This window comes from Lonchura striata, chromosome 2 (genome assembly GCF_050655825.1).
Source record: "Lonchura striata isolate lonStrDom1 chromosome 2, ASM5065582v1, whole genome shotgun sequence".
NCBI lineage: Eukaryota > Metazoa > Chordata > Aves > Passeriformes > Estrildidae > Lonchura > Lonchura striata.
Window position 1 is genome coordinate 91403778 of NC_140704.1, and position 12171 is coordinate 91415948.

Genomic DNA, 12171 nt, shown 5'->3' on the forward strand with positions numbered 1-12171 from the left:
AACTTCCACAATGAAATACTGCTGGTGCCTTCTTTTGTAAAAGATGTATATGCTGAAGTTCCTATTCAGACTTGGGCTTAATAATTATCCATTGATTTAGGGCCAAACCCCAAATATTTGTCACTACATCAAAAAATCCTTACATTGTTAATAGATGTCAGGACAGACTAAATACCTTGTCCTGCCAAGTAACTCCTATGACACCTCTTTCTCACCTGTAGAATCTACATTGGTGCCCATAATTTCTAATTCTTAAGATAGCTGCAGGGAAAGCTGGTAGTCCACAGTCTCCATTACTGTTGGCTTTGGCAAGGTATACCCACACTGACTGAAACTTTCCAGCCTGTTTGCCTGGATATGTATTTATTTCATTGTATCTTGTAGAGGAAGTTTTAAAAATATGGCTCAGCAATTTTCAGTAATGAGATTAGGCAAAATTTTATTGTTTGTCCTCTTTACCACCAAGTTTAAAAAAAAATAAACCCTTGTTATCATTGCTCTCAAACTTTTCTCAAACAAATCAGCCTGAAACAGATACTTGGCATAGACTGTTGAGAATTTCAAATACCCCTATTCTTCAGAGATGGAAGTTGGAGTTTGGCAGATGTATAGCCTGTGTGTCACAGATGGGCTCTTTTAGGTATTTTTTTAAAGAAAGAGGAGAAAGGGGGAAAAAAACCAAACCAAACAAACTACATTTGACTGAGATATGGTTTGCACATGCTCCAGAAAGTCTTGGTAGTTATCATTTGGTGCCTGAATTCCCCAAAGATTCTGTTGGCACAAAACAGGAGTAAAGTCATTGAATTGTGCCCAACAAAAATTTTGTATCTCCTGTTGAAACTGTTCCTATGTTACATGAATAATTTTACTTGCAACAAATCAGGTATTAATAACAGCATATCTTTTCACTTTTCGCCTTCAAATGCCAGTGATTTATTTTGCAGAAGTCTGTGCATTTCTTACAGTTGAAATGAATGGGAATGTTGTTATTTTGAAAAAAGAAAACATGCTTAAGTAATGGTTACACTGAATAGGTACAATAATGAAAACTTTGTAATGTCAAAGAGCCTTGCACAGAATTTCTGTGTCACTTCCCTCAGTTTAAACTGTTTCTCACCCATAGGGCACTAGCACATCTTTACAGGCTTGATATCACCTCCTGGAGATATCCTTAAAGGTACATATTTGTTACGCTGATGCAGGTTAGCATACCACCCTGCATTCTGTGAACTGAATTAGGCAAAAAGTTCTTATTAGGACAGAAAATGCGTGAGCACTTAACTAAGGGCTGCCTCATAGGGGATATTTAGTGTAAGGCATCAAAGAATAGCTATATCTCCAACTGTAATTCTGCACATCCTAGCATTTGATCTTGATTTGGTAGCACATATTTTCTTAGACTTTATTTTTTAAGTAATACATTTAAATGAGGCACCTAGGAGGTGGCATGTGTCCAGCCTGTGCCTCTGAATGTTGTTTGGAAAGGGAGTGAGTTGCTCAGATAAAGGCTGGTAACCCTTGGTGTTCAAGAGGGAGTGGAAAAGCAAATCTCCCTCACAGATGAACTGGCAGACAACAAATGGAAGAGAATGCTCACAAAACCAGGGAAGATAATTCCCTCCAGCCAGGCAGACTCCTGCCCCATCTCCAAGGAACCAGATAATGCTTTCCAGCACTAACCTTTGGTGTATTTCAAAACTAGTCAGTCGTTACACCTATAGTGAGCTGATGATGCAGGGTATAGATGAGAGTGGAGATCATATCCCTACCAGTTAAAGGTCAGTTAAACCTTAGGAAATTCTCTCAGTTCTTCAGCTTTTCTTTACCAGCAGCTCTTTTCCATCAATGGTTTATGTACTATAACTATTCTAGCTTTGTATAGATACTCTCTATACAAATCCATTCAGTGCTGCTTTTGTTTTCTTTTCTTCTCATTCCACTTTTTTTCCTCAATTTTCCATCCTCTAATTGCATTGTGAGTCATGTTTCCTATTTTACCTGGCCTGCAAGGTTTCTCCAGACTATGATAAAATTACCACATTTAAAAAAAAAACTTTTTTATTAAAATAGCTGAGGCTGTGTGTCCTTTAAATTGCTAGGCTAGAAATGTTTCATAAGAAGCACTAAATACGCTTTCAAGATCATGTCCTAGTAGGAGCTTATGTGGGACAATAGAATATTGTAGAAATGTAGTATTAGAAAAATGTCCCTGTATTTTCTGAGTAAAATATAAAAGCATTTGTGTAAGAATATATTTTCTGTGGGAATGCTGGATTCCCCTTGTGGGGGAAAAAGAACTCCTTAGCATTACCCATTTAGAGAAGAATTAAATTGTCTACTAGGTACAAAAAGAGAAGTGTATTAAAACATTCTCAATCAGCATACTTGCTCTTATATTAGATGCCACAATTAAATTCTACTGATCCCCTTCTCTTTCTGTGTGCAGCACAAATGGAATTAAATTTACCAGTGGTCTCAGCAGAGCAGCCAATTTATATTTGTAAGGCAGCCTAGAATTCTAAAGCTATTATATACTGTATTGACACTGCAAAATAAACCTATTATTCCCAAACTTGCAAAATGAGTATTTAGGTATTTTAACATTCCAAACAGAGTAATTTATTGTAAAGCAGATTTTAAAAAACACCCCAAACCTTCAAATGTTTATATTTCTTTTCCTTTTCTGAAAATGGATCAGACCTGTTACTATAGAAACAGACTGAGATACCCAGTTTATTGTATTTTAAGAGCATGTCTCCATGGCCTTTGACTTAGTTTTTAAACATTAAAGAGTTTTTTTCTTTGCAAATTAATCTTAATTTAATATTCTAATCTCTAATTATTGCTAGAGTACTAGTGAAGTTTGTTTTTAAGCTGAAGCCATGGCATGAATGGCTGGTTATGATACATTAGTGTCTGCAAACAGTACAGTCCAATACATAATACCAGAACAGTCAAGAGCTGCGATAATATTTTTAACCTAGATTGGTGCACAATAAAACTTGCAGATATTGCTTGGTTACTCTATCACAAAATTATGCACATTTGAAAAGCAATCTAATTGCTTAGCATTTTCTTACATGAGGCCAGATGTAAAGAGTGAAATAAAAGTAAATTTATACCTGCTGTATAAATTTATACCTCTTAATGTTCTAACTTTGCCATTTGTTTGAAACTTAATTGATGGTTTGAACTGTTAGCTGACTGCATTTAATTAACCTGGCAACATTTATTTGTAAAGAAAACAAAGCTACAAATAACACTAAATTTTCTAAGTCATATGAAACTAAATGATTGGCTGGATTGTTACCATGGTCAACAGGTGCTTTCCAACATAAAAATGTAGAGAGCTCTGCACTATAAGCAATTCTTCCTGGCCTTTCCTATTTTTAGTACCAATGTCTTGAGAGATCTCAATTGCCTGTGCCTTGCAGCCTGCCACCATCTTGTGCTAAAGAAAAGCACAGAAGACACTTTCAGGGTCTTAACAGGCACTTGGTGCTCCAGTGCCGAAGAGGCAGGGATTGTCCTGGAGGCTGAGCATGGAGAGGCAGTGCCCTGATGCCTGCCTTCTCCCAGTGCAGCCTCCTGGCCTACCCCTGAGCTCAGCCATGCTCCATGTTTCTGTAGCAACAAGGAAGGGGAGAGGATAGAAGGAAACTGGCACGGCTCCCAGGCACCCAGGGTCCAAATATAGCCGAGGATATAAGCGTAGCCCAGGGTGAGCTGGCCAGGCTGCTATCCTGAAAGCAGGCATCTGGAGCAAACCACAATACTGGGTTCAAATCTCTTATCAGTGCAGTCACAGAACCATAAGCTGAGACTCCCTAGCTTTAACAACCACTTTAAAGTAAATTAAAAGCTAAGTTGTATGCAGTAAGAGAAAGGCAGTCCAAAGCTATCAGAGCACCCATAATTCAGCCTCTTTGTGGGTAATTTATTGGCAACAGCTTGACTCTTTGGAGAGCTGCCTTGAGAGAGACTGCACAAGGCACAGAGTTGCTAGGGTGAGTTTAGAGGGTTGAGGAATTTCTTTTGCGCTGTGTTTTATAGGAAGCTTACTTCAGCCCTCTGTTATGTTTAATGCATTTCTAATCTGCTTTTTAGGAGGTCTGTTAGCTTCTCATAAGTTTTCACATGAGGAGAAAGAAAAAAAGACAGACTTGTGGCTGCATGGTAGAACAGCAGTGCTATTAACTAGGAAGAGAAACTCACTGCTTTGTGATCTTGTAATTAAGATACTTCTTTTACTATTATGGTTAGAAATTTTATTTTAATCATATCTCTACCATTGTTTCCTTTTCAGGCAAATTACACAGATCCACAGAGCAAGCTAAGATTTAGTACTATCGAAGAATTTGCCTATATTCGGATGCTCCCTTCAGATGTGGTTACAGGATACCTGGCTCTAAGGAAAGCAACAAGTATTGTTTCCTGAACAGACTAAATATACTTGTGTATTGCTTGTGAACAGTGCTCATTTGGAGTATCATAATGGAAATGGACTGTGGGACTGAGATTCTTTAAAACTATCCATGGATTTATACATCTGGACATAGTTGATGATACATGCATTTGAAGAACATATGGATTTAATTTTCACAAATGCTGATATTTGTTAGTTTGCCAATTTGTTAGCAATTTAGTTTGGTGAACAGAATAACTAAGACCGTAAGGATATGTATCTGTACTATAATGTTTCATGTACTATAATTTATATTAATTGCTGTAAAGACAGGATTTCATCTCCACCCTGTATATTTTATTTACTATCCTGGCTCAGAAGGAACTGTCATTTCATTTAAGGAAAAGGTAACAAGATATCGAAATGTCTAAACCTGCCTTACTAGATGTGCTTGCCACTTGGCTATGAAGTTTGTAAAATGAAGCTAAAATTTGTAAAATGAAGCTAAAATGCCCAGCAAGTGCTGCTGTTGTAGTGACTTTTCAGGGTTCTGTGGCACTGTGGAAATGAAGATACAAATGTTTGTATTTAATTAACTGCCAACATAAATAAAGTTGGACTCAAACCTGCTTGTAAAATACATTGCTTGTTACATGTTCATCTGTGAACATGTGTAAGAGGATCCAGTCAAATCACTGTGTAACTCTTAATCATAATACTTTGCAGTTTTTGAGTGCTTCATTTCACAGCCTAAATATTCTTCTACCTTTCCTAGTGATTACAGTATTAGTATTAATTAGTATGAAGAAAGTACTAATTTCCAAGTCTTTAAAAAAAAATGGTAAGAAGCAGGAGTTCTACTCTCCAGTGGCATTCTGAGACCCAGATGGCCTCCAGCAAGGCAAGACCTTCTACATTAGAAGGCTGAACTTAGCACCATGAGGCACCAAAAGAATATTTGACAGCAACAGAACATTGTCATACTTTAGAAGAAGGAGACTTAAAGAGAGTTTGGACTCTTGCTGGCAAAATGGCTGACAGATACATGCCAACACACCAGCATAAGAATGACCATGACTTCCTGAAATGAAGTCTAGAGGCAAAGGGGCACAGGATTTTCTGCCCATTCTTTTTTTCTGTCCTCTTTCTTATGACAAGCAACTGTTTTCTCACTTCAGAGTCTTCGTCCCAGCCTGAAACTCTTGCTAAGTTGTAATCTGGACTCCAAGTTCAGGCTCAGCTGTTCCTAGCCCCCAGTTACACAGCCTGCACTCCCACATCCCATCAACAGTCCTGTAGTGGTGGCACTAGACCGTAGCGGCTGCTACACAAGTTACCACTTGCTGTGGGAATGCTCTTTTCCCATGTGCAAAACTGCCCAGTGGAACACTTGTGCCATAATTAGTCCTGGACTCTCCCAGGTCATTGGGGAGGTGAGGTGCTGATCAGGAGACAGCACTCCTGACTCAACAAACTCCACCATGGACATCAGGATGTGTGCAAGGCACACCCTTCTCTGCCTGCACAAGCAGCAGTGGTGACTATTCACTGGCTAAGATGTGTTTTGAATGCATATTTCTACAGACATGATAATAATTAAGATAATTTTTTCTGATTGAAAGAATAAATATGCAGAGTGTTATTAATGCTAGTTTAATTTCAATTCTAAAACAGGAAAAACAATAATGGGATACATTGTTTAATGAAAGTTAGTGAGACTCAGGAATTCCTCAGTCTCTGTGATCTAATATTGCCAAAAACAAATTCTAGACACCTTTGACATGCTTACAATAGATCCTTCAAAGCCCTAGATATCTGATAATGCTACAACTGTGTCGCAGTACAAAAAAGAATAAGACAGGATATCTCTCTGCATGCCAGCAAGCATCCAAGCTACATTCTCTTTGCATTGAGTTTTATAATGGATATTTTAAACTTACATTACATACTGAACATGTGTTTATAAGATCAGCTTAACACTGATATGAAAACACATAGAACTCTAAGATCATTTTTGTTTTAAATAAGCAGACAGCAGCTCAGAAAATCGATTTCACAAGCTTGTTCTCTCCCACAAATATTTTTGACATTCTTTGGGAATGACTGTGTAGGAGCCCAGGCTCCTCCACTGTCAGAAGTGTTCCATGCACTCCTGCACTCTATATTAAGACATTGCTTCTCAGCTTATTTCTCCCATGCAGCATTTATGCATTCTGTTTTCAAAATCTTAAGTGTCTTGCTGAATAAATCAGCATCAGAAAATCAAATATATCTTAAATTTGGCAAAAAACTTACTGACTCTTGTTTTGTGTCCACATGATGGCTATGAGATTCCCTTTTCTTCCCTTCCATGTTTCTTCCTTTGTTGACTTTTTGTTCCTAGTCAGTAGTACCTCCCTTTTACTCACTAGGATGTACAATGGTCAAGCCAAGAGTGATCAATCGCCACCAGCACCATTCAGCATTACATCAATCAACAGCAGTTTACACTATGTGGAACAATCAAACCAGGTTTCATTTAGCAGGAAGCTGAGGACACAACAGATTTAGTGGCCAACATGTACGATGGCACTCAATCCTGCTGGGTTTCTTTTGAAAACAGCGTAAGAACCTGCTGCTCTCATCAGTGCCTTCCATGAGAGAACTGAGTAGTACCTCCCTTGCTTTATTTAAGAGAAAATATGGATGAGTGAAAAGCTTGTCTGTGCCACAGAGAAGTTTTTAAATGTTTTATTGACAGCTTTAGAAGAAATAAAAATTGAGAAGTACATTTATATGTAAAAGTCCTTACAGGATATTATCTAGATAATCATACATAAGTTGAATTAAAATTGAAAAGAAGGCAAAATAAAAGCTTTTGAGAAGATAAACAACAATGACTACCATTTCAGACTTGGGGAGAATGTGCTTTGGCTAATAGCACTGCCATATCACTAAAGCAAAAGCCAGCAGTCAGGCTGAGGACAAATCTGTTGGAGTACAACCATTACTGTGTGGGAAGTATCCCCAGAGTGCATTACTTCACCAGACCATGGATGGCTTCAGCCTCAGACACATTGGCATTGTGATGTTCCCCATCATCCCCCTGTAAGGGCCTACAGCACACCAGTTGCTAAGTGCCCACAGAAATCCCAGTGACCTTAATGAGATGTGAGCTTGTCCAGCAGCTCTCAGAGCTGTAGCCTCAGCCTTTTTGGCAGGTGGAAAGCACATTTTCCATGCCTTGTTTGCCCTATCCCAGAGGCCAAGCTCCTGTTTTCCTGTGCAGCTTCCTGCCCAGCACACACACACTGGTTCAGTAAACACTGGATATGGGGAGTTTCTCCAGCCTACTGTGGGGTTTAATGTTTTTGTTTAAGACTGCAATAGCTTTGAGTGGATCTGCTTGCCCCTGAAGGCCAAGACAAAGTAGGCAGCTGTTGCCCCAGGGCAGCAGAACCACTGTAGCTGAACTGCCTGGTGTGGCCCTAATGCTGAGCTGGGGCAGGGGCTGGGCCAGTGGGGTCAGGGACTGCAGATCCAGCTGCTCCCAAGGGAATGGCTCTGCTGGGAGCCGTGACAGGAATGAAGCAATCAACAGCTGCAGCTGCTGCCTGCATGCTCTTTAGAGGAAGGGAAAACAGGGTGCTGGAGCTCCACGGCTCTTCCCTTGATTATTCACTGCTGTTTCAAACAGCAGGTGTGTGCCCATGGAAACTTCCTGCCCCAGCCCTTCCCTCTGCTGCATCTGAAGAAGGAATGACCTTGGCCCCACATCCTAGAAAGCTGCAAAATTCAATTGAGAGAGGCCTTGGGCCAGCTCATTTTGGAGCCCCTCCATTTCACTGTCCTGTATTTCTTGGCTTTCTCCCATCATAGTGTTCTAGATCTCTATGGAATTGCTATATATGGGCTTCTGCAGAGGACGGGAGTAGCTGTCATATTCAAGGAGATGTGCCTTAATCTCCTTTGACGGAGGAAAATGAAAGTGAGCAAATGGGAGGGCTTTTTACTGGTACAAAATATTAAACCAAAAATTAACCAGTATAATAATAAAAAGGTTTTTCCAAGTCCACCCTGTTAAGAAAAAAAGCTCGAAAAGCATGATTACAATCATTTTCCTGAAGGGCTAAGTAATCTTTAATAAATTCATGCAACAACAATTTATTACTAAAAAACTAACCAATGGATTTTAAGGTCTCTAATAATCTTTAATAATGTGTGTGGCATACATTCTCAAATAGCACAGTTTTTCTTTCTGAATCACTTCAAGAAAGAAGAGTTTCACAGACCTGATGTCAGGTTTCAGGAGGAAAACCCTGACTTAGTGCTATTTTAAACAAGAGTCAAGTGGTATCTGTATTGTCACTGAACATTCAGTCACACTATGATGGCCATAGCACTAATATTACAAGTCACAGAAATTCCTTCATAATTCTCTTTTTTTTAAGTGTTCCCCAATGAAAGACCACGTTGTCTGTTGTCGAGTGGATGGGTCAAACATAATAAAATAATACATCTTCAGGCAAGAAAAACATTTTAAGTCCATTTGGTATCTGTAAGTATTGCTTGACCAGTTTTTTTATTACCTGAGAAGCTTAACAAACCCGGTATTTTCAGGTGATTACACTACTGTAAATCACAGCCTACGGTCAGCAGCAGCACTAAGCTCTTGGGAGAGGTAATAACAACAACTAACAAACACTGTTTAAACTACTGTATAGTTTAGTACTGCCTGTGTAATTTTACATGGTTTATGACTTATGAGGTCTCTTGTACAGACCACTGCTGTCTCTTGACACTGTAGTCTAAAATCAATAATCTACACAGAAAGCATAGAACTAAAGGACTAGAGAGTAAGCTGGGGCTGGCTGTGGTTTCTGTTTATCGTGTTCTCCTCTGGGCAAGAGGTCCCCTCAGGTATTGTGTGCTGACTGCTGTGCTGTGCTACTTGACTCCAGCATTGCACCCAGCACTGCACCTCAGGAAACTGCATATGGCTCATGGACTGCCTGAAGCCTTCTCCAATGTCCCCAGTCTGGGATGGGAAAACCACTTATCTCTCAAGGGAAGAAACCATTTACAAGTCAGAGGCCATGTGATTAATGTCCCTTTCCTCAGCAAGTCTTGAATCCAAAGTACAGTTTATGGTGAAGGGAAAGATAGCTGCCTACCCATGCATGGGAAGAAAGTGTTTCCTGCCTCGTCATATTGAAATAAATGGCGTGTGCATGCATTTAGGGCTGCTGTATAGAGCTGATAAATGTGCAGCAGTAAACCCTTGTGAGCAGAGATGCAGGCCTGGTCTGCTTGGCTGATGCCTGGTGTGAGCTGGACACTGAGCAAGCAAGAGTAGTAGGGAGTTTTTTAATTTTTGCTGAAATCCCATTTATATCCTGGGAAACAGCAGCTTCTCTCAATTCTCTTCTCCCAGGAGGAAGAAGTGCCTTTAAAAGGACACCATAAATACATGTACATTGCCGACATACTGTGCATGTGGTCATTAGTTCCATGACTAATGGATAGAGACGATGCAAAGGGGACAGAATTAAAGATCTTTTAATAAATTGTCTGTGGGCCCAAATCTTATTCTTGCAGCAGAGGCAGTGTGGGATCTGATAATAACCTTAATAAAGAAGAATCTCAGAAATTTCAACAAGAGTTGGACATAGACTAAGGTAGAAGGACTGGAAGTAGGACTGTAGAAGCAATTGGCCTGACAATATAAGGCTATGTTGAAGAGAAATCATTTATAAAACACTCTGTGGTGTGATCTGCAATCCTCTGAAGTAATACATACGGCATTATGGTGGCCTTAATATTTGAAATAAAGAATATAGATAGAGCTTAAATGACCACTTCAAACTCTGCCTTTCAAGAAGGTGTATATATGTCATAGCTGGTGATGTGAAGTCGATGGCTGACATCAGTCTCATGTGCACAAGTGGCAGCAGCTAATAGGCACAAAACTTATTCTTCTCCAAATAAAGTGGCTTGTGTTACTGAAGCTGGTGGTAAAGCATAATCGACCTAACATTTCTGGCCTCTAACAATGAAGAATTAATTTGTTATGCTTCATCTCTTCTACCAGGCAGTATAAAATCCGACAGCTAAGAAATAAGTACCAGTAACTCCTTTCCAGTGTTATATGAGCCCTTCCCATGAGCTATGTAATTACTATCACCATTTTAGTGAGGTACAAGGTGTTCCATGTCCATGGGTTTGGCCCATGCCTCCTGAACCCTTGGGAAACAGCACATTGACTCCCACTGTGAAAAACAGCCCTGAAACACATGAAACAGCTTTCTCCATGTGGGTATAATTTACCTAATAATGAATTGGAAGCCAAATTCTCTGTGGACCTTGAAATGTCCTTTGGAAGCTTTACACTGGGACAGGGAGTGCAAATGCCATTCCTGTAGATTTCCTGTATACAATGCCACTGGGACACACAGACTTCTCCAGAGCTTTTAGGCAGTGACTGTCACCCCAAGGTCTGTTTATATCTTTCATGAAAAGTAGGCACAAGCCACAGGAATGTTTTCTGGCAGAAGCAGTGAAATCATGCTCTTCCACCTTTCACACACTTGCCTTGCTCACTGCACTTCACAGATTCTTGATTAATACTTCTAACTCTACAAATCTGGATTGTACCCACTGCAAAGCAGTTATACACAACCCTGGAAGTTCAGACGTGCCCCAGAGAATGGGAAAGCTTCCTTGAATCTGTTAGCTGAAAGAAAGAATATGAAAGATGAGAGGACCAGGCTGGGTGTAGGGAAGCATCCTTACCCTGTGTGGTGGGGCAAGGAGAACAGGAGCTGCAGCAGCATCCTTGCTGTACTTCAAACAAAGGCAGTAGCCTACAGCAGCCTTTTTGCAGATGCAATCTGGAAGAGCTGCTTCTGCTGCTGCAGGACAGACCTGGCACTGAGCGGCTCAGTTCTCCTGAAGCTGATATGCCTCTGGGCATGCCCAAAGGCAGGAGCTTCCGCTAGCTTGGTAACACCAAGTCATCCAGTCAAGCAGCTGTGTGAGGATAGAGGAATGCAGATTTGGGCATAGGCTGTCTAAACTCCAGCCCAGATTCTACTGGGGATCTGCAGCTCTATGAAGATTTGGGAATGAGTCTTACCAATTCAGTGGATTTTGACTCAACACCTTTATTTTCTGAAAAGCTCACACAGCACACACTTCTTGTCACCAGAAGGCACCTAGTATTGCTTCCAGCACTGGATCTGAATTGGTGAAACATGAGCATTAGAGAAACAAATAAAATAATTGAGGTAAGACAGAGGTCTTCTTATCATTCTCCCAGAGCTTCTCTGTCTCTGAGCCATGTCCCCATTATCTTAATGATCTGTGCTGCACTACCCTCTACCTCCAGCTTTTGCCAACTTGACATGGAAAAGACATGGGCAAGATTAAAAATCCTGTTCTACAACATACATTTCTAAGGAGTTCTCAAAAGACAACCAGAATCCAACAGTAAGAGGTGTCCTAAAAGTACTCCTTTGCACCTCTGTACCACTATAGGTGGCAAAGTTTTGGCCAGAGGAGGGCTGCAGGCATGGCAGCTGCTGGAGGGGGTTCAAGGGCTGTTAGGACTCATAAGAATTACAGAATTCCAGAACCCCTACAAATGAATGTTTGAAGTAACAGCTGGCTTTTTGGGTCATAGTGAAAGAGAATCTTTCTTTTGTCCTAAGTAGCACATAGGAGTTTGAGCAAGTACTAATTATATCTGAGCCATGAAGTAATAATCTCCAAGGCATAATTAGTAA

General features: G+C 40.2%; 1 protein-coding gene across 2 annotated transcripts in view; it reads left to right on the plus strand.

Moving 5' to 3' along the window:
- INO80C (INO80 complex subunit C) overlaps positions 1-5048 on the plus strand; it is a 30401-nt gene extending 25353 nt beyond the window's left edge. For both annotated transcript variants that reach the window (XM_021528772.4, XM_021528773.4), the window contains one exon: positions 4310-5048. In XM_021528772.4, the coding sequence (XP_021384447.2) occupies positions 4310-4441 (132 nt within the window). In that variant the 3' untranslated portion in view covers positions 4442-5048. The remainder of the gene's footprint in view (positions 1-4309) is intronic.
- The last annotated feature ends 7123 nt before the right edge of the window (positions 5049-12171 follow it).